Source organism: Odontomachus brunneus, unplaced genomic scaffold (genome assembly GCF_010583005.1).
Source record: "Odontomachus brunneus isolate Ranch 3 - 2012 unplaced genomic scaffold, Obru_v1 Obru_scaffold_001, whole genome shotgun sequence".
Taxonomy (NCBI): domain Eukaryota; kingdom Metazoa; phylum Arthropoda; class Insecta; order Hymenoptera; family Formicidae; genus Odontomachus; species Odontomachus brunneus.
Window position 1 is genome coordinate 5,462,316 of NW_022639451.1, and position 24,012 is coordinate 5,486,327.

Below are 24,012 nucleotides of genomic sequence, written 5' to 3' on the forward strand. Positions count from 1 at the left end.
AAAGACGAATTCGTCGTTGCTCACTGGACTCGGCGTAATTATTTTTAGTACTTTTTAGAAACAGCTGAGGCGTTGGGACGTTGTGTATAATTTTAATGAGCTTGTTTTTAAAGGATTTTAGGCCATCATAAATTGTTGATAAAGTGATCTTTGCCGGTAGAGACTTGTACGACGGAAGCTCTTCGTCTCTCTTACTTTGTACCATATAATTTGGAGAGTCAGATTTAGAAACCTAGCACATACATCATATAATCGTGATAAGTACATATCCAATAAACATCAACTATTAGTAACATAATATCAATTTTATAATTTCCTACTTATAGTCGAAATTTAAGAATGTAAACACTGCCAAATATCCCACATAGCACGTAATATTATATAATATCACAGTAATATTTCCGCAATATTGCAATATCGCAGAAATATTAAGGAAATATTACTGTAATATTATATATATTACGTGCTATGTGGGATATTTTGGAACTACCTGGCTATTTTCTGTGAACTGACAAATTTCCTCGGTCGCTGTGAAATCTTTGACATTCTTAAAATATGTCTTCACATTGCCTACTACACATGGTCTAACATGATCGATCTCGCAATTTAATTTTGTACATTCAAATAACATATCATCGTGCTTTACATTGAGGGATATTTTTTTCAGATCCTTCACCTCTCTCCTAAGTTCGTCTACTACGTTTGACAGCGCTTTCACTTGCTCAAATATGTAATCGAGTCTATCCTGATCGCGATAGCAAATCTCTTCCGACATAACTTATATCTTTCAGTCAGTATCAGAGTATTTTGAGAATATAGTACGCAATGCTTCGTCATTACGCGACATGTCGATGGTAATTGATAATTTGTGCTGTATCTTCGATAATAAACTATTTCGACGACATGGTTAAGTTAGGACTATCTGTCATCCATTTTAGTTACTACAAGTCGTTGCTATAATAGCCAGATATCGAACATATTCTCTTGCATGAAAATATAATTTCCTTACAATCACATGAATAAAATCACATTCTCCCTTCTATACCATGAATGATAAAATGATTTATTATATCATCACATAATAATGTGATGTAACGATAATATATGAGCTCATGTGCACACAATAAGTAATATTAATGTATAAATCATAAGTAATGGTATTTTTTATAATCTGTAGCAGAAACAGTGCTTCTCATTTTCTCAATAAATCGAACGAGCTGCTGTATTAAATATCATTTATTTGATTGATCGTACGTTCTAGGTACATTCCTCGTCAGTCGGTGTCGAGTACCATAGCTAACTGGCTATTAGCGTATTAGTATAGTAAAGTTTGGTAATACAAAAGACTCCCCTCTTCATTCTCCTTTTCCTCTTCATCTCCTCCTTAGCACACGTATACGTTTGCGCGTAATACTATATTCGTAATATCTCATATGTACAATTTGTTACTTCCGCTGCTAATGCGGCGCACGCGTTAGAGAATGATTAATTGTCGTTCCTCCGTTTGTAACGCGTTATCGCCGCTGTATCCACGCGACAGCGCGGGTTAATAAACACTAACGATGCAAAAATATCTCTATATAAAAGATACGTAGAAATCGCACGTGCCGCGTATGCAGCTATGATAAACGACTTCTGCACGATCGTCCGAAAATAAATATGAATCCTTTTTCATTTCTGTTATGTACCATCGACGATTAAGCTGTCTACGCAATCTTCGTTGTCCGATACGGTCGGTCAATCCGTGAAATGGCATCGTTATTGTACCAAAAAGAAGAAACGATTGGCTAGGATGATGAGGATGTGCCGCATCACTGCGATAACAAGCGCGTTGATCACAATGATTTGTATATCCGCGTAATATCATACACAATTGCGAAATTTCGACGTTCTGGAATGCTGATACTGTATTTGATCGTACCTTCTGCTTCTTCGCTGAGTCTTCAACGAGATGTGACTTAGTCCTTTCGTTCTAATTAGTTCTTCTACAATCGAGGTAATCGGGTTGCCCATTTTCGCCTCGTACGCTAAAGAAAGTCCTTTCTACAATAGTTTCGGGATGCGCGGATCTTACGACAAGGAGAACGAGATAGCTTGAATATTCTAGACAGAAATCGAAGCTGCATTCGAAGCAATCGAGAAAGTCTCAATCATTCTCTTGACATTTTTCTAGTTACAGTCTACTAATAACTATTAGATTGAAATTATGTTAGACTGACGCAAAACCTTTGTTGTTCTGTCAAATTTTGTTTGCAGTAAACATTCAGTTTTGTGAATGTTGATTTTGTCTCTGTTCGATAAAATAAGAATGAAAATCGAAAGAAAATAAAACAGTTTAATTCGTATGAAAGCTTACAACCGTTTCGCTTTAATCCGTATTCGTGATTTTATCTTTACAAACAAAAAAAAATAATTATATGACTTCTTTCAGAATGACAAAAGTATAACGAAACCGACGATGACAATTTTGATTAATTTGCTTGAAAAATTACTTATAAACTGTTAACTATGTTTGAAATTTTTTAGACAAATACGTGGCAAAGCTCATGCGTCAATCTAACACATCAAAATTATATAACGAAGCCGAGCTACACAGGAATATTATAGCTTCGACGTCTCGAAAAGTTGTATTGTTCATATCATTCTCTATGTCCACTGACTCGTTCGATAATACTGATACAATCGCAACATTCAACAAGTCATAAAAATCACTAGCAACAGCCGGGCAAAATCGATCAACAATCATGAAAATCTAGCTCGTTTATCTCGTCGTAAGATCTCGATCACTGTCTCGAGTGAAATGTGTACTTCTTACAAAAACACTCGGCGCGCTCGTCGAGCCAGGTGTTAATACTTAAAAGCTACAACGTAATCTAACGCGTCTAGCCATATAAATAAGGTAGAAGACGAACTCTCTATATTATATAAGAGAAAGAAGTAGTTGAAAAAGTGACTGATGGGATCCCTCGGCTGCCTCGTTACGTATGTCCCGGGCGAGCCGTTCTCTCTTTTCCCCTTCGTCGTACACTCGTCTCTCTTGGTCCCTCTTTCTCTTTTCCTTCGCTATTCGCGTATAGCACAGCCTTCTTTCCTCCACCTCCTTTGTTCTTTGTAGCGGTCCCGGTTCTTCGTCTCTCGCGTGTGTTTGTCTCTGCCGGCAAACTCGATGCTGACGACGGGAGTCGCGACATTGAGAGGCCGTTGAGATCAGAGAACAGCAACACACCGGTCGATCGATTGGTCGGACGACGATTGATCTGAAACGTTCGTTTCGGAGAGCAGACTCTTGGTCTTCAACGCAGAAGACGATCTCTCTCTCTCTTCTTTTAGTTTCACTCTATTGTCCTGCTGAGCTTCCGATTCCTTTCATGGCCTATTATCGGTCTGCACAAAACCTCTTCCTGAGGTGTCGGGTGCATACACCTCTGGTGCGTCTTCTGCACTGGTTGTCGTTGTTGTTGCGCCGCGCGCTCGGACTAGCTCAGTTTAGTCGGCCGGAGTACGGTCTGTCGGGGATTCGGGGAGGAATATTAGGTACAGGACGCCTACAACATAGACAGATATTATAGAGTGAGTGCCAATGTGTGTATCTGCATGTGTGTGTGTGTGTGTGTATGCCATATACGATATTCGAAGCGCAAGCACGTCGCGGGAGTAAGGATGATCAACGATCACTGAACGGAAAAGAACGGGGAATCGATACACGTAGGGAGGCTCGAGAAATTCACGTCAAAATGTCCGACTAAATGCGTCAGTTAAATGTTACATAGACTCTTACTTTGTTAACACCAATCGTTCAATAATTAGGTAATAACTCGACAAAGAGTTAATCTAATTAACTACATATATATGTAGTACACAAGGAGCGACTATTACTCTCATTCCTTTAGTCGGACATTCAGTGTTGATCGTGATAGCGTCATAAGTTGGAATCTAACGGAAATGATATTACGCTAACTGAAAAAGATTGCATATGCACGCGAATGGCAAGGTGCTAAGACTAGAGAATAATACTAAGAACTTTATAAAGTATCAATGATATAAGTTAATAGTGATGGATCTTAAAAAGGAAGTAGAACAGGTTCGCATAGCATGCACAAGCCTTAGCCTTAAATGACATGCAAAAATTAATACAGCGAGAAGTAACAATCGCATTATTTTTCACCTTACACGAAGAATCGATTAACACGAACAGGAACGCACAACACATCGTGTTCCATATTTTACTAACAGCGGCGCTACACTCGGGATGAACAAGCATTATTAAGATCTGATTCAATTCTGCGCTTTTTTCTTTAAACTGTCCGCATATAATTTCTAAATGTATTAAAGTTTTTCAGAAAAAAAGATGATTATACGTTCTATAAAAAATTACGCAGTAATATATGTTAATACGAGATTTTCAGAAAATATAAAAACAATTGTGATTTAACTGAAATCACACTCATTCACAATTATAGCCCTCCAAACATCTCGTGTAAACGAACATATTCGTCACCATCAACGGCAAAAATAATAATACTTTAGAAAGTTATTCCGCGGACAAATTAGGAAACGTGTCGTAGGGTCGTAAACATGAGGTTCCAGAACTACTAAAAAGAAGTACGCAGAACGCGAATACGCATCCCCGTGCGCGGGGAAAACACATTCACGGTGAGTCTCGTCGCGGCTCTGGAAAATGCTAAACGTGCGTCTCTGTCTCTCTCTCCGTTTTCTTAACGACGAGGGAGAGGAGAAAGTGCTGAATTCACGATAGCCCCGACGGAAATGCGTCTTCGACCGTTCGTGAGAACAAAAGCCTCCTTTTTCACGCAATCTTATTTTTCACTTACGTACGCGCGCATATGCATGCACGTGTATGTATACGCACGTGCATGTGCATATACATACACATGTGCATCGCATATACGCATATAGATATATTTCTATATAACATGTTATGCTCCCTATATACACATTTATATTGCAGTAAAACAGTGTTGTGTACGCGCACACAGCGCAATATTACAACGTGTCTCTTTTGGGGTGTACCGCAGAAGAACTCAGCCAAGTAACCCTCCAATATGTCGTAATAATAATTTTTCTCTTCATTTTTTCTTTTAACAATATATCTCAAGGGAGAGGAGAAAATTCGCACTTCTGCCCAGAATGCAGTTGCAGTTTGTTGGTCGGATTTACATGTTCGGTCCGAATAAAAATGGCTATAAAAATCAATACATATATATATAGTATGGTATAAAAATTAACAAGGGCAATATAATGTTGTTTCGTTAATAATCGACGAGAACTATGCCGTCCCGATTATATCTGAAAAGTTAGAAGTACATAGTGATTTTGCTGTATGGATTTCTCTCGCTTATCATCGCGGCCGCAAAGTTTTGCTTATCGAAGGCTCTCTATTTCGTTAATTGGGGGTTACTTTGCCCGCGTACGACTGAAGGGCTCGGCACAAGGGAAAATAGAGATAATACATACGTCTCGGTGCGGCTTCGAATTACCATTTACACACTCTCTCACATACACACATACACACAAATATTCGTGACACGTTCGAGAAAACTTCATTCGAAGCGCGCGTATCTGTCGAACCGCTTTTGTCATGTCTCTCTCTCTCTCTCTTTTTCTCTCTCGACAAGTTTGACATCACAGAAGATTATCAGAGTTTCGCCTGTACCGGGCCCTTCGAGATATCAAAACTATCCCGCCGATAGCAAAGCCGCGATTCACGCCTTGACCGAAATATTTTACCGTTCTCGCTCTGCATCTGTCTTCTTTTTTATATATATTCTCTTTTGTAACATTATATACGCGCGGCGATCTGAAGATCCTCGACCGGCGGTGTACAATTAAATTACATTATTTAGTCGGTGTTGGCTTTACACGAGATAAGCATAGTGTAACTAGAGTGACACATAAGGCTTTTAGATGGAAGCATGTATATAATGCGCCGAGAGTAAAAGTGTGTTGCATCGCAACTACTATATATATATATGTATATATTGTTGCGTGCGGGCTTCTGTGAACAACGTGGAAATCGCTTTCACGATATTCAGCGGCCCTGACGCAATTGTCTACGATTAACATCGGGCCTCGACATCTTCGCGAATCTCGTCGTAAAGTAGCGTAACGTAAAGTAAACAAGAAACGAGTATTTTTATCAAAAGTGAAATATGTGTGTAACGCATAGTTATATGTATAAACTATTCAGTTAAATATATGTTAAATTATTCAAATGGGACAAATTCAATGTCCCGTCAAAAGAAATTACTTTTCGTTGTAAGACTCAATATCATATTCCGTTAAAATGTCACGCGGGCGAAATTGTCATGTAACGTTTTGCAACTTATAATTTAGCATGAGAATTTCTTTCTTTCTTTCTCTCTCTCTCTCTCTCTCTCTCTCTCTCTCTCTCTAGAGGTGCAATCGCGGACACGACGTGAAACGAACGATTCTCTTGTTACTCTGATAATATATTTCGTGACACATAGAATTTCTAAACGTTTATTTCGGACAGATACGTCTCTACAAACTCGAAAACTTATCATCTCCCTTACGAAAATAAGTGATAATATCGGAAAATTGAGTATCCGTATGAAAGTAAATCAAGGGACACTTTTTGATCGAGAGTTTCGATTAACATTACTTGGGTGCGGCACGTGCACGTATGATATGCTCGATTGTAGAGCTACGAGAGCCTTCTGAGAAGGCTCCTATTTATCCCTATTTTCATAGTTACGTCTTAACAACGATCTCGTGAGAGTGACGCTACTCCGTAATTAAGAACGGAAAAACTCTCTATTAAGTGTGCAACATGACGCATCGCGCTAAACGAATCTACGAATAATTTTTTCTTACAATATAATATACTAGACGAGTCAGGAGAAAAGTTCAATATTCTAGGAGGTCATAGTGCCGATCTTTATAAGCAAAAAAATTCACACGAACATATCTTATATCGAACGGTTGTTGAGATGGAGCTGTTTGAAGGTACAGTTGTAAAATTGTGTTGTAAGAGAAAGATATTACACACTGTTTTAAAAATTTATTGTTCTAGTGTACGAAAGATGGATTGGCACAAGATGAACTGCTAAATCGCATGAAGGATGCTATGGTCCGCGTAAAAGAACGTCGAGGTGAACTCAGATGAGGCACTCACTATCTTCTCACGCGAATTACAAAGTGCATTGATATTGACGGTGAAATTTTTGAAAATGTACTATAATCTGTAAGCAATTTTCCACCTAAATAATAAATATTTGAAACAATATATAATATCTCTTTTTTATCAATAATTTTGTTATACAATCAAACTGTACATTCAAATATCTCGACAACCGTCCGGTGTAGGACACATGTTCACACGAAACTTTTTTGCTTACAAGGATCGATACCTCCAAGAATTATTGACTTTTCCTTCTGAATCACCTTCTGAATCATGTATAGTGGCGTTCTCTCGTAATAGTATTAGTAATAATATCCCTTATGATATATCATTTCATACGATCACTTTTTCTGTCATTCCGACGCGCTCATTTAATTCCGACTGCGATGTAAAGAATCATCAATAGCTCAATATGTATATATGCATGTCTGTACACAAGTTATACTGTACAATAACATTACAATAGGTGTACCATTTGCGGGATTGCACGCGGAATTTCTCAGTAATCTGCGTCAATGCATTTCGTGCCAATCTGCACTGAATGCAACGCGTGACATCGACCGGTACTCCGGAACTTCACGAGTAATCTAACTGAACCACGAATTCATACAACATTCTCGTCCAGTAGTGTACGCAAAACCAGATGCGGTTAATTACGACATGCCTCGAAAGTGGAGCGATCGATTTTGCAAGCTTTCAAAACGCATTGTGATCGAGCTATCGCAACACAAAGTCATTGAAAATGAGAATGATTAAAAGAGCAGACTTTCAACATTGGAAAAAAGTTAGAAATTAACTCGAGGAGTGTTATTAGGCCCTCCTGATATCGACAGGATCCGAATGGAGAACGCGAAAACAACATGGAGATATTTACAGCGTCTCCTGGTCTGTTATTTAAATTCATGAATTTGTAATTCATAAATTTAAATTTACGAATTAATTTTCGTAACGAAAATCGCTTCGAATACGAACAGCGCAACGACCATATCGCCTTCACATCGCCGGTGTTCTTCTGCAGTTTCGTCATCTATTCAAGAGAAGACATTCTTCGTTCTACTGTAACGAAAAATAATATTTTCTTTTTTTGTAATTGCACTTCGATTACCGCCTTCGAGTCAGTCTTGCTTTGGTCGTTGCGGGAACGTGTTCAAAATAATATAAATCGCTCCACGTACAACAGTACTGTCTTTACAGTAGATTTTTATCAAGTGTTATACAAATTATATAAACTTCGCAAGGTAGACTTGTAAAATTTCGTGTTATTCGACACGATGTTTTCTGTCGAATGCAGTAAGGATAATTGAAAATTTCGTGCGAGTTACTGTACGTATCTCGAGGCACGTCATTTTGCGCCGCAGAACACGTAAAAGTAGCTAATTATAAGGAAAAACTGTAATACACGTTTCTCTTCCTCGTCTTACTTATATACATATACAGTTGAGCTGCAAGCATGATCAGGGGAGAGAAATAGCTATAAGATAATACAAAATGCACAACGTGTCGCTCTGGAATTTCACCCGCCGAACGGGATGTACGCTCATTATACACTGCGCGTGATATTACCGTTCACTATTTTATTCTCGATAGGGTACGGTTACCGCGTTAGTCTGTTTTTTTAGACTATTCAGAGAAGAAATGTCGTGTGACTCCGGATTTTCATGCAAAACCCTCGAAGCATTCTACGCTATATCACATCCTATGTCTGAGCACATTTTTTTTTCTTTTATATCTCGTAAGAGTTATATATAGAGTATTCTTTATATTCTTACATAATATATAGTATGTTATGTATATATGTGTGTATGATATATATATATATATATGTGTGTGTGTGTATAGTTTTCTTTTATATAACGATTACAGGAGAAATGAAGTAATAAACGTTCTAGAAGGTAGAAAGAGAAAAAGAGAAATAGAGAGACTTTATAATAACTCTTGTGTAGTACAGTGTTTCGGCCGTCGCGAAGGAACCGTTTCGGAACAAGCTGGATGTTACACACTCGTAATTCGTTTTAACTACCTTCCCAACAGCATGACATTTTCTCGTTTGCCGTCAATTACGCGTGCGTTCGACGTTTTCCCTTTAATATCGCAATTCAAACACATATCGGATACGGCTCTGACGCACAACCGTACCACAATATATCTATATATAATTATATATGTATATATATATCGCACTCTCACGCTCTTCAACGATGGAATGTACTCTAGAATTAATGCGATGCTACTGTCGATCACATTATCGGGTTCTGGTAGACTTTCCAGGATAGATTCACTGGATGTAAATACATCATTTTTGAAGAAGATTCATACTATTCTCGCTTATAGATTTTGCTCTAACAGCTTCTACCTGCGAGTTTTCACACTAGCGCGTAGTGTGAAAATAACAATGAAATCAGATTAGCCGTGCTAATCTCTTAGAGTCCAGCTTTTTTTTCTCTCTTTACACACATTTATATAATATACTTTTAATTTATAACTTCCTGAACGTCGTACTTTGATTTCAGTTTCATGAAGTAGTTAAATGTATCTTATTGCTTGATCTGCGATTTTTGAAAATATCGTATTCAAGTTTCTCTAAGACCATCCAAAGTAACACGGAGTATTGCAAAGTGGGTATAGTGCTTATATATATATATATTCATGTTAGAGAGCTATGATACAGATATATATTCTTATAGGATTATTTTCTACATGGCAAATATGCACGTTAAGTAAATGTGTTATGTGCACACACGCGCGTACAGATCGAATCTCAAAAAGGCATGACCGTTAATTCAAATTCAATTGGACATCATGCAAGAGAGAAAGAAAGACACAGGGAGAGAGACGAGAGAAACAAGATAGAGAGGATCAAATTAGCGATTATTGATGTTGCGGAGAGTTTCGTTAAAAGTAACGATCCATCCAAAATGGAAGGGATACCGAATTAGTCTCATTCTCAACCCTGAACAGTCTACCATCTACTTGCGCAACTTATAAACAAATGCCCATATATATGTATATTATATGTTGTTAAGGGTACAATTCGAAACTCAACGTGGGAGTGTCTATTTACTTGATCTTGAACGCATCCATCAGCTCGTTCACAGCGGCTTGCGTCGCAGCCTGCGTCGCAGCTTGCGTCACCCTCTGTTGCAGACCACCCCCTCGACTAAACATACCACGGATAACCCAGCTTTGACTACAAATTTCTCACTCTTGCAGATGTTCTATTTTTACTTTATTATTATATTCTACTTAATATATATATATTTTTTTTATAGAGAAACACATGTCTCTCATATACGTGAACTTTATAATGCGCGTGCCGCGTGTACGAAAGCGTGCACAATGCCTCACTACATGCATCCGAGACAAGGAAACGTTATATGAAGGTATATGACTCCTCGTAATAGTAGTTATAAAAATGTCTCGTAAATAACAACGCGATATTCGTCCGATATTCCGAGTGAGCAGCTCTTATGCTGCTGTATTCTACTACAATATAGCTTTATAAAGCTCCCGTTTATAAATACATAACAATTAATATATGGCGCTATCGTCGCGTTCTCTCTGTTTTTTTTCCTCTTTTCTCCGGTAAATTGTAATGCAGGCACCGACACATTTGTCCGTAAATAGTAATTGACAAGTTTCGAATTGGTGTTAACACTTCATATAAAACATTTAGATGACAAGGAACGTGTAGCAGAAGTGCGATTGAGAAGCCTTAAACTTGTTAAATAGGATATACCTATGATAATTTTTAATAACGTTATGTGAAACACATATATCGATGGTAAAATACGAATTGGCGTATAAGCGGTAGATTTCGAAGAGACGCAACCGTAAACATCTCCAGGTTGCATTTTACCGAAATGTCATGCTGTTAGTAAGTGAATAAATGGTTATATCTCTATCTGCCGTAAGAACACAAAGTTCCTTTATTTGATAATATTTTCAACGATATATACACATATGATGTACAGTTTCATCAAAATAATTTACAATGAAACAAGTGTGTGACTCTATTTATATATATATATATATATATATATATTTATATATATTTATATCTCCATTTCTTTTTTACGAACAAGAGAGTTGTACCTTTTGGAAATATTTAGTATTGCACAGATTCCAAGTACTATCATCGGCGCTAAAATATAGCTACAATTAGAGGGTGTGTCGATCTCCGCGCGAGAGAAAATTCATTATTGTACATAGAATATATGCATATAATATACAACTAAAATTATTACATAGCTAACAGACGTAATATAACGTCTAATAATACGGAAACAATACCGTATCGAGAAATACCACAGTTACATCCTATCCTCTTTTGAATCTCAATCGATCACTAAGTCATCTAAAAAGTATGTCGTTGTCGTTTACGCAGGCAGAACGTACGAAAACAAAATTAGTTGGTAACTTGGAAGCTCATTTAGGATCGACAACACAAGACTCAGTGCAACACTATAATCGGTACAATAATTCCCGTGTGACTTTCACACCTCTATATTTAACATCGATCTCGTTATCTCCGTGTAAGTGTAATTGCAGACAGACAGTACGTTAACATATTTAGGAAATAGTGTTCTGTGTAAAATATACACCGACTATATGCAACGGATACATATTGATTAGTAGCGAATAGGCGAGAGTTAGTGCGAAGACTTATTGTCGGCGCCTGCAATAGAAAGTGAAGTTAGCACCTAAGCCCCCAATCGTCACACAAGCTACTTGTTCTCAGTACAGACGGGATTCAACACTCGAGATAGCTGCGTTACTTTATATTCGCGACTCGTGTGGAAAGTTAAACCGGTCGCCGATTTTTTGTGTTGTTAAAACTTCGACCACTCATCAACTATCGCGGCATTTATCGTGAAAATTGAAACTCGACGTGCGTATGGCTCGGTGTTAGTGATGTTGCGATTGATGAGGAGATAATGAAATCGCGATTTAAATTTTAAGATATTATTTGCAATATTTCTAGTTGGAATTTAATATCTATGTGATTTGTATGTAAAAAGCATTGTACTCACGATGGTATCAAAGGTGGAGGTAGGCCTGGATTAGCTCGCGCTGGCGGTGGTCCACCAGGACCGGGTCTATTAGGAATGGCTGGCGCCGGCCGGCCGCCTGCAGGTACTGGCGGTGGTGCTCGTGAGCTAGAAAGAGGTGGTGGCTGTGTCACTCCGCGTCTTGGACCACCAGGAGATGGTGGTGATAATCTAGAATGTAGGATACGCCTTATAATTAGCTCTTTTTACGCCGTACGAGTACTACAAATTCGCCCATCGAGACGTGATCTAAACGAAAAATAAGTTATAAGAGATATAGATTGAAAATAGAATAGAGAGATCACACAATATCTTTATCATTGAACGGATATAAAATAATTAATTTTCTTTTTATTAACCGAATTTACTTTCATCATTAATAATTGATGTTGTACACGTAAAAAAAGTACGTTAAAACAAGATATTATATTAAGTTCTAGCAATATTAATCTAACTTAATCTTCTACGCAAAACAATTATGTACTCAAGGGAGAATCTATTAATGCGAAAAGCGTGCATAAACGTGTGAACACTATATTCTTTAGAATAAAAAAAATTCTTTTTTTCTCAAGATATAGTATCGTTAAAAAAAATAAAGATAAATACGACATATGTAAAGGATCTTACCCAAGACTGTTTCAACGGTGTTCAAATGTATGGCAAAGCAGACGGTACAAAATGTAAGGATGAGAAATTAGTAAAATGCGCGACAAATAATGCTAGGAATAACATAAAGGTTACCTTGGATTCTCGCCGGATGCTAGCCAATCGTTCTTCACAGGTGGTGGTACTGGAGTCGAGACCGTAGCCATGGAGACATCGCCGATGATACGAAGGGCTTCCTTACATGCGTGATACATGCGCAACATCTCTTCTCGTTTTTGCGCCTCTTCAGGAGACTCTTCCATCATGGAAGCCTGCAAATATTTCCATATATGTTATATCATTTTTTTTTAGATAATAATTAAGAGAAAAAAATTGTCTCAATTTTTATAGAGATTTATAAAAAAAAAACTTGTGCAAAATTTTATACAAATTTTTAAATTTGTAAATATTTCAAAATGTATAAACATATGTAGAACATATATTAATTATATTGAAAAATTAATCTGAGTAATTTATAAAACTAAGTTTTTAATTTAACTCGGAAAATATTTCGATTTTAAAATGTTTGTAGTTTAAACTAAATTTGTTTTATCAAAAAATAACAAACATTTCGGACAAAATATTGAATTGAATCGGAGGGACGGAAAGGATGAGGACACTTACGATTACAGCATCATTAAATATCTTCAGACTATTAATTTCATCTTCATTTAACTGGGAAACAATGGGAGGAAGGCTTAATCTATTTGCTTGTACAACATAATTTTAAGGGAATGAAGTATGGAAAGTATAATAAAAATCCTCAAAGAGAAAAATTTAATGTAACATTTTACCTGATCGCCACTTGCGTAAAGATGCGCCAATAACTCCCCATTAATAAAGTCTTTAGCATTGTTAATGATAAGGTGCATAATTGTCTTTGGGACCAGATCACGGGTAGTTTTCGTGACAATCTTCATGTAGGAATCCACTAAATTCCTGATGGTCTCCACTTGACGTTCTAGCTGAGGATCCATCGATGACTGACCCTCTGTTCCACCCTGAAGAAACCAAAACAAAGTTTCATGATATTTCATATCTCTTATTAATGTTTTTTAATTAAAATGGTCCCAAAAATTATTTTTAAAAGGACTAAGGAGATTTAGAAATATATTTGAAGAATAATATATTTTGTGATGTTGTTAGAGCATTTCAGCAGAAGTGTGATTGGTTGAAGTGTCCGATGCTCGTGTGAATGTCGTGTGCTTCGTATCTCTTGAAAACACAATTGTACCAACCTCATATCCTTCCTTTTTAGTCGATTTAAATATGAGACAAAAAGAACACAGTTACTATTATGCATTCAATATAGAAAATTGTTAGTTCTATTTTGGAAAAAGTTACAGATATAAAAAAAGTCTACACACTACGTATAGGCGTTTCAAAGGAATAGCAATATTCATCAAGTTTTAATATCGATTTATAAAAGCATATAAAACTTGTGCAAAATTCCATACTAATTCTACGTATGTTCTGCCTTTGCACCTTGCGAGCATAAAGGTAAAGTCAAAATAATTTGCAACAATATCATTCTTTTGGTTAGTTTTCCCTGAGAATGCAACTGTATCACATCATCACACAAGTTAATAAATTGGAAATAAAATTTCTCTTTATGCTGCCTTTACTAACTCACCCTCTGCTTATCCTAAAATAAATTAAAATAGGTTCTAATAAACATAATAAACCATCCTTGTAATACAAGGTGGATTATGTCGGTTATTTTATATTAGATATAAGAGACTGATAATGATGAATAAAATATATTTCCAATAAAATATCTTTGATAAATAAATTTATATAAAACAATTATTTTACAAAGTCTCATATAAAATTATGATGTATTCTGATTAATGATGTACTCACCTCTCCTTCGCCATTCTCTTGTTCTGTTGATTTTTCAGGATACACACCAGCCCTCAGGAACGAAGCTTTCCAAGAGTCAACATCATCTTGAGTTTCACAACTGAGTTCCAGCTGTTTATAATCCTTATACACGTTTCTTCCTTCCGGATTGAATAACGCAAACAAATGACGCCGCGACATGAAACCCTGCTCCAGATCACGTAACTTCAACCCGTCCAAAGGCAGCATATACTTCTTTTCGCGTTCCTTCATACATAAAAATAGAATAGATTATACACTGTCTTCGGATGTCAGTTCCGTTGTAACGTACGTAACATACAATATGACATAACTTGAAAGATTATATGTATAACTATGAACGTGCTACTTACTTCTTCATCCTTGAACCAGGAGATACTCTCCGACGTTAAGACGAACCAATAATCTCTTGATCCGCCTTTCATGATACCGAGATTATGTATGCACATGTAGCCCTTGCGAATCACTTGGTTGCCTAATGTATGTCGACCAGCCTTAACTGCGTTCTCCGAGGACTGTTGTGCACTGTAACATAAATTACAATATATAATGAAACGTCAAATAACAAAAAAATCGTCGTGTACCCAATTGTGAGGATTGTTGCCATCTTACATTAATCAGTTGTAATAACTAATTTAAAAAAATAAATAAAAATAGAAAAGACCACTAGCAAGATAGATATCCTAGCATTTAATTTTTTAATATACATTTGTCGAGGAAAGAAAAAGTTTAACATTTACTCGTTATCTCAATGAGATGATTTACGTTAAAAATCGTCGATTACGCGAATGTTGCTAAATTGTGTTTGTACAAGGCGATAATGTGAACATGAGCAATATTTTGTGCTTTTATCTATAAACCGATGTTATATTGATACAATTGTCTCGAAAAAATCCATTATATACATGGAAATTTTACCTTAAGATATTCACTTAATTTAGAATACAGCAGGTAATTTATGTATCACCACATCGCTTCATGCATGTTACGTTTCATACAGCTTCGAATGTTTCTAAGCATATGTTTGCACAACTACGTTACAACATTAGCATATCACGAACATATATAATGTGTCGCTACGTCATTTGGTCAACATCGCAATAAATTTCGATATTATGGTGCAAAAGGATCGCATAAGCACATATTACATCCATCGCAAAACAGATTATAAGATGATGAAACTAAGTGACTTGATGCTGCATGATATACATTTCAAGAGTCTCATGAATGATACAGATGACTTAATAATTATTTTCGTTTATAACAGCCCTAATGTAACAAGTTATATAAATGTTCTTTTTCATCGATTAGTTGTTGATTAACTATGGCAAAAGTTGATACAGCAGACAATTCAAATTGTAAAAAAAATATGAATAAAAGATAAATAATATTTTTGCCTATTTAAAGATTTTCAAAATATAAGTAAACACAACGTCAAGCTGAAAAGTACTGAAGTCTGGTTTATAGTTGTATGTTAGTATATCAACTTAAAATGGAAGCAAGGATATATTAAACGAAAGATAAGCATAAAAGAAAAAAAGAGCGTGAAAAAAATGAAAAGGGATAAAAAATGTAGTGTAAATCTTTGTTGGAATGTACTTTAATATTCTTACCTTGCATTATGGCTACTGGCTGCAGCGCTGCCGATATAATTAAATCATTTCTTTAATTGTGAAACTTGAAGAAGTTGATAATGAATAGAAATATATGTCAGGACAACAAGCCCATATTACACTGATTAGGGTAAGGCACACATAATTTCCTAGATAGGTTTCAGAAATCATGAATTGTATGTAATCATAATGTTATCTAATATTTGATTAAATTTTCAAGACAACTAAATTTCTAAGATACGCTAATAATTTGTGCATTTTATGCGAAAAGACAAGCTTTGGTAAACTACGTATTTCCCTACAGAATCTGTATGCCTTATCCCTAACGACATTATCTATAAAACTGAGAAATTTTATGACTTTATTTTCAATAATATTACTATCAATTCTACGTAAGCCAATAACCCCTTCATTTTTGTATATTTAACCAACAACTACATCTACATTTCAAATGACTTTAAGTGTATACTGTGTTTAGAAACATCCCTGATAATCTTACAAATAATACTACGCGATTAAGTTCTTAATTGTCAAGTAAACGGAGCGGTATGAAAGCTTGAGTTGTGTTAATGGCAGTTAAGAATAATGAAAATGAACTAGAAGGTAAATATGTTATCAAGGTAAATGCCTAGGAGAGATTAGCTTAGTGTACTTTCATGTATGACTTTGGCACAGTGTCATACAACTGTACATTAAATAGATGAAGTAATAATATCTACTAAAAGATTACTATTCACTGAATTCTAACGTGACTTTCAGATTTGAAGGGAAGGTGAGCTAAGAATGTCTGCCAGAATGTGATCCAGAAGATTGCTATGTGAGCTGACTTTAGCAAGACATGCACCGACTGTGAAAAAATATGCGCTAATAACTCGAGTGAAAGAAAAATAGTGGCAAGCAAACAAATAATTTGACATTGCAATCACGTGTAGTACGTCTTTCTGTTGCGTCTTCAAAGAATGTTGAAACCTGATCTATAATTAAAAAATCTTCACTAATAAATTATTTTTACTTATTATGCATTATATAATCCTTTTGCTACGGCAAAACTTCATAAAAAAATGTGATCATGTAAAATTATTTTTTATCAAGTAACTATAAACGCTCTTAACACCTAAAGATCATTTTGTGGTGGGTTGCTTTTAGAGAAAAGATTAAATAAACTTTACTATTTATTGCCTGATGTGATATAAAAATCTAAAACTACTCCAATACACGTGTCTCAAAATTATGAAGATACTGTCTTACAGCGTAAGATATTATTAAAAATAACTTTTATGTATGAAACAGTAATTTTCAAATTATATCTATAAAAATATAATTAAGTATGTGTGAATGTGTTTTTCAAAGACAATATTTCATTATATCAAAAAATCTACTAATATACACTATAATGTGCGCAGAATATTATATATTTATGTAGAAATTTTTTGTAAAAATTTATAATGCACACAATACACGTGAAATTATATATCGCTAATATCGTTTTAATTAAAGCAACGTTTTGAAACATACAAGTTTACCTAAATACTCTAACAACATTACATAATGCCTCTTGCTATTCAGTGGCTATTGAAATTAACATAAAAAATAGGAGAATACAGCAGCAAGCACAAAGATAACGAAAGGAACATGTAGGACTAGATGTATCAACTTATTGAAACTGAAAGTTTCGGACTGTATGTTTGCTGTTTTAAATAATAATTAAGTCTAAGGTAACATGTAGGAAACAATGACAAGCATTTAAGGTTACTTACTTCGCAAAACCGATAAAATCTTCATGATTTGTGTTCATGTACGCGAGCTCGCAATCGACCAACAGGATTAGCTGCTCCTTGCACATTTGATCACGCTGCCTGATGTGTGTCGTTATAATACGTTCCGTTTCTTCCCTTAGTCTAGGATAACGCGACATCTGTAATTTATATAAAAATTGATACGTTAGAATCATGTGAACGATGACACGTGTATTATTATTAAATATAATAATAAAACTCATACTCACCCTATCTGTACAAATGCGTACAACATTACTAAGCTCTAGCACGACTAGGTCTACACATTTGAGACTTGGTTCTTTAAGTCTATTTATTTGTTTCTTGACTATTGCCTCAAAAGCCATGTCTGGAGTGAATAATCCTACTCTGATACCTGTTGAATTGAAATTTTGTTAATAACTCAGTATCGCGAAGAACTTTAATTCGATTCTATGATCTAGACGCTTTATGACAAAGAAGTTAAAAGAAACTCACCATGTATATTTCTGATGGCAAATGCGATTTCTCTCCTGAGTTCCTTCTCGTCAAACTCCATCTTTACAATTTCGAATGGGAAACGCTCGTGAAAGAGTCTGTTGATTTTAGCGCCGCCACTGAGTTCATTAGTGTTGATTTGTGCGGAACCTGAACCTTCTATAGTTCTCTCAAAATCTGACTGAAGTTGTTGTATCATCCTTAAAAATATTTTGCTATTAATTGGTGTAATATAGCGTATTACACAGTAATATTAGTTACATGGATAGAGAGTCTCGGTGTTATCTACCATTCACAAAACCGATCCAAATATCGGTTATTGCATCAATACTTGCAAACCTTATATATGTAATAGAAGAATGTCACATATATTATAAATATAGCACCATGTCGTATAATAGTTTTAATGTTTAAACATAGCAAGAAGAGAAATCGCTGTTAGCAATTTTATTAATCAATTTTCTTGTAGCAGAATAGTTTTATTGAATCACTTCCTGATAAAAGTGTATGCATAAAAATTAGTTTATTTTGTTAAAATTTCATGCAAATGGCACACTGCTCAAATTGTTAAAAAAGGAACTAAAAGAGGAAACAGGGATACCTACATATACATTTGAATCGATCTGAAAAATAAAAAGCAAATGTTCTGAAACCTCAAGACCCTCCACCCATGTGAAATAAAAAAAAAGTGCAATAAAGTAAAGGAATTGTGGTCTCATTTGCATGATTGTTATTTATAATGGAAATATGAAACATATAGAAAACATTCATCAAAATATTTCATCGTTATACACTGAGAAAAATTTCTGGTAATAATTATCCAGCCTGTTATTACATTTAGGATGTGGTCCAACAACCGCTACAAATGCTGCGCAGCGTTTCTCCCTCTTGTCCTATTTCTCGGATTCGAATAAAGAAAAAGAAAGAAGTACAAACGCTACAAAGCATTTGCAGCGCCCGCTGGACCGTATCCTTAGTGAAATAGTATCAACTAAATATAACTATATGAAAATAATAATAATACTATATGAAAATTGTTATTAACAATTTTGTAATTATTACCAAACATTTGGTAATATTTACCATATTGGTTACTATTTACCAAATGTTATGGTAAAACGCATATTACCAAACTTTTTTTTCAGTGTATAAACACATATATACGATATATTCTGCTAAAAGATATGCATTTGATTCTCACGATACACAGTTTATGAATGGAAGACGAACACTCTTGAGATACATCGAAAATCGATCAGTGTAACACGAGACATTGAAAAACTCTTGATTCACTTACTGTAACATAGCCTTTGTTTTGATTGCGGGATCATCAGGTCTGAAATGTTTGTACTGCTCAACATCCTTTTCTAAAGCTAGCTGCTGCTTCTGTAATCTATCTCTTAAAGCCGGCAAGGTATCCCTGATATGGTTTGTTAACTGTTGATTGAGAATTCTCTGCAAATATGGTGTGCCCAACCTGTCTGCTAGATGACGGTAAGACGGATGGCTGACAAATAAAACAAAAATTATGTATTGCTGAGAAAACAAAAAGGCAATTGCTTTCTTATATATAACAATATTTAGAGTAATCTATATACCTGAGGAAAAACTTCCGTTCTGCTGCCAGAGCATTTTTTATATCTTTTCGGCCTTCTATGTCTTTCTGACTTCTATTGACGACACCGATGTAACCTCTTCTCAATGGTAATAATTTATTTTCCAAGATATCTCTCGCGTCGGTGCCATCATCCATGAGATCCAATTTAGTAATGACGCCAATTGTACGCACACCTTGCAGTATCAAATGTCGAATTAACGTTTAAGTCGAAAAGATATTAACATTAACGCTCTCGATGATTACATACCTTGTACATCTACCTCCTTAGCGAGTTTAAGAGCATCGCTGTTGGCTAAATCTGTATTGGCTGGCGTGACAGCTAATATAAGACAATTCTCACGTTTGATAAATTGAAAGATCATAGCTTTAATTTGGGCTTCTATATCTGCTGGTTGATCTCCAATTGGTACTTTTGTGAGTCCAGGTAAATCAATCAGTGTCAAGTTCAAGACTGAATAAAAATAAAAGCATGTACTTATTAAATAATATGATTATTTTTCTTTCCATCTTTTGAAACTTCTGTGTATTATGCTTACCATTAGGTGAATATACTCTAAGATTTATTGGTATGTTAGAGATGCCCTTATTACTTCCAGTAACCCTATCCGTTTCAGCTTCAATCTCTTTCCGTACCTCGTCGAAATCGATAAACTTTTTTCCTTTGCAATGCAAAAATTCTGCGAATTCTAAAACATAGCAAGAAAAAATATATATTTTAATTTAATCATTCGACATAATTATTTTTATAAAAAATATTTCTATCATATAAAATATAAAAATAAATATAAGAAAAGGAAACAATATTTTAAATATAAAATTTCTCATGTACTTTATTATCTATTATGTTCCTACTGTTGAAAGGTGATATGCTAAATTTCTTGCTTATCATAACTTTAAACTCAGGAAGTATGATAACATGATAAATGATAAGCTTGATAACTTTATAATTGCATTTCAGTAAACACTCTGATTTTTATTAAATCTGCTTAATACAGTAATAAAATTAGAAACATCAATAATTGATTTATTAAACATAATAAATGCCATGTGGAAAATATACAGGATACAATAGATGCCACATAATATAAGGTTCCAACGAAGGTCAGATAGAGAATGACATTATAAATAGAGTAAATACATTATGCATTACCTTCGTTAAAAAGAAAATGTTTGTCACAATTATAGGTTAATAGGTTAACAAGATGATATTGCAAGCATACAAAGATTCTACATTCTTCAAATCACTTCTAATGTATAACTTTATAAAAGTAATGTATAGATAAAGATATATATTGTCACATATATACTAATATAATATCAGTTATCAAATAACATGATCAGTAAGTTATCAAAGGAGACAATAGAGAAGAAATGTTTTAATCAATCCTACTTGTCATGACTCACCAGTTGGGCTGTTAATCAGCTGTAGGATAAGAGGTCTTCTTGTTACAATGCCTGAACCTCTGGGTAAGAAGTCTCTGAGGAAAAAACACATTTATTGTTACAATTTATTGCAAAATTATATTTTATAAATATATTTTATATTTTATATTTTATCAATCTTACAATTAAATGCTTTCTATAAGGAATTATCCTATCTTCTTATAAGGAATTAATCTATAAAGTGTATGTAATATGCAAATATGCAACTGTAATAAAACAATGACACATTGACTACTCATCTGAATCAGATAGGTAAGGACTATTTTAAAGTATTAAATCATGTTTAAACTTGCTGGTAGCAGTATCAATGATATATTCTATGATAATAATATTTTTAATATCTGTGATAGAAATGTACATATTCATCTTCTCATTCAAAGTTCTTTATTGAGTAATTTCCTTTATTTCCAGCTCTTTTATATCAAAAAGTTGAATTAATATTATATCAGTATATCCATATATCATATTATACAATTAGTAATATCATATATCATTCTTTATGAAATCATGGTATAACAAGTTTTACATAATAAAAATATTTCAGAAATGATTATGAAATAATTATTATTGATGTTGCAAATATAGCTCTTGCAAATATAGCTATTTTATACCACATTTTATTTAAGAATGTTAGACAAAAATATAATTAAAATAAAAAATTAAATAATTTTTTTACCTAAAAAGGAGATAATTTTGAAGATGCTTGTTTTGAGTTTTCATTGAAATGTCCGTCAATTAGATTCGTATATAGACGTTTCAGTGTATCTCATAATTGATGTTCCGTATAATTATTGAATTCTTGGGTTTAACCACAACATCGGAATGGCTCGTGAATGACGAGGCGTTCGTTCTATAAGAACGTAGAGTCGTCCCACTGCCGATTTGCGCATGAACGGACGCTTCTAAGTGTTCCCAGTGATGATGCCGAGGTGAAGACGTTTGACAGGTTGCCCCGTGGGCGTTATTCGCTGGCGCATTGCTCGCCCGTATTTGTTTAGTTTTGCGTATTGAGGCGCAAATACCGTCCACGTAGCGATAGCTGTCAAACAGCATTCTCAACGACGACAAACAACGTTACGATCAAGTTGAAAAATCGCGCGTGTTTCGCCACGCCTAACGCTTTTGACGAAGACGTATTGGCGAAATCGAAATAAAGGTCTGTTGCTCTCGACTGCATTCTGTTACATCTCTCGCGCAAGCAAATCAGTTAGGTGTACGCGTATCCAGGCTTACAAGAAAAGCAAATGTAAAATACTAAGAATAGGAGAGCGCAACTAGAAAGAACAGACTCGAGAATGGGGAAACCGGTCGACCACGGCGACGTTAATCAATCGTTCGATTGGGTCCACCTTTATCTATTAGATAAAATCAACATTGGAGATAGGATAGCCTCGGACTTGGACCACCAAATCATACAAGGCTGACATCGCTATCGTACCCTCTGAAGGGGGTGGGTACGTCGAGAAGGAAGGCTGGGTGTATGTTTGCACGATGAAGTCGAGTACTTACTTGCCGACGAAGTTCTCGAGGACGGAGCTTTTGCCCGCACTCTGGCCGCCCACCACCGCGATCTGCGGCAGATCGAGCTGCATATGCACACCAAGCTGCGTGAACGCATCCTGCAGCTTGTTCACGATCGGGATCAATTGTTCCATACCCGCGTTGCCCGCCATCCCGCCGGATTGTCGCGATTACGCCGCTCGGAAATCGACACACGATCTCGCTCGTTCGCGCACTCTGCCTCTTTCACGACTGATGCGCGACTCCGCTGTACTCGGCGATCCACCGAATTGCTGCTGCTACTTGCCGACGCTCTGCCACCGCCCGCACACGCACGACCGTTAAAAGGGTGGCCGACGGAGGCGAGCCCGTCCGTTGCGGAGTCTAAGCACGCACTAAAGCAAGATGGCCGATTTCCTTCCGCGAAACGAACCACTCGCTCTCTCGCGCGCGCGCTGGCTGACGGCTGGCTCTGTTCCGCAGCTCACTTCACCGCGTCTTCATACCGCGACGGTAGCGGTAGCGGTGGCGGCGAGAACGACGATACGAATCGCGCGATTTTACCGGTCTCGCATCGGCCTCGCTCTCGTGTCGCGCGCGACGGCTGCGAACGACATCAAGTGCGATGCGAATTTACGCGAGAACGTCACGCGCGATCTATGCGAGCCGCTCCGGAGGAAACGTAGCAGGCGAGGCGTCGCGACGGACACGCTCGCGTAAATGAGGGTTCGCAGCGGTTACGCGACGGCGACGACGGCGACGACGGCGACAACCACCATCGCGAACTCGCTTGTGTCGAGAAAGAGAGAGATAGAGACCATACAGCGGTTCAATCGATAATCGAAGCGTG

The 24,012-nt window shown here is 36.0% G+C and overlaps 1 protein-coding gene across 13 annotated transcripts; it reads right to left on the reverse strand.

Moving 5' to 3' along the window:
* Positions 1 to 1,221: 1,221 nt before the first annotated feature.
* LOC116840437 (dynamin) lies at positions 1,222 to 23,922 on the reverse strand. 13 transcript variants are annotated; one of them, XM_032807144.1, is made up of 19 exons: positions 23,172 to 23,922; positions 21,624 to 21,697; positions 20,756 to 20,905; positions 20,467 to 20,670; positions 20,200 to 20,392; positions 19,899 to 20,108; positions 18,602 to 18,801; positions 18,355 to 18,500; positions 18,107 to 18,264; positions 16,350 to 16,376; positions 15,090 to 15,261; positions 14,719 to 14,964; positions 14,489 to 14,500; positions 13,650 to 13,856; positions 12,952 to 13,127; positions 12,838 to 12,843; positions 12,193 to 12,381; positions 10,224 to 10,319; positions 1,222 to 3,545 (listed from the first exon to the last, which is right to left on the reverse strand). In XM_032807144.1, the coding sequence occupies exons 1-19, from the start codon at positions 23,333 to 23,335 to the stop codon at positions 3,482 to 3,484; spliced, it is 2,694 nt and encodes an 897-aa protein (XP_032663035.1). In that variant the 5' UTR covers positions 23,336 to 23,922; the 3' UTR covers positions 1,222 to 3,481. The 13 variants fall into 13 exon arrangements, with proteins under 13 accessions (XP_032663035.1, XP_032663078.1, XP_032663026.1 ...); XM_032807187.1 differs by lacking the exon at positions 14,489 to 14,500 and adding an exon at positions 14,094 to 14,105 and having other exon boundaries at positions 12,193 to 12,318; positions 23,172 to 23,921; XM_032807135.1 differs by lacking the exon at positions 14,489 to 14,500 and adding an exon at positions 14,094 to 14,105 and having other exon boundaries at positions 23,172 to 23,921.
* Positions 23,923 to 24,012: the final 90 nt, after the last annotated feature.

Coding starts and splice junctions, on each gene's coding strand:
- LOC116840437 (XM_032807144.1), bottom strand. CDS start 23,335: ATGGCGGGCAACGCGGGTATGGAACAATTGATCCCGATCGTGAACAAG. Junction 20,906..21,623: donor GCTGATTAACAGCCCAACTG/GTGAGTCATGAC, acceptor GCTATGTTTTAG/AATTCGCAGAATTTTTGCAT. Junction 14,965..15,089: donor CCTGGTTCAAGGATGAAGAA/GTAAGTAGCACG, acceptor TTATGTATGAAG/GAACGCGAAAAGAAGTATAT.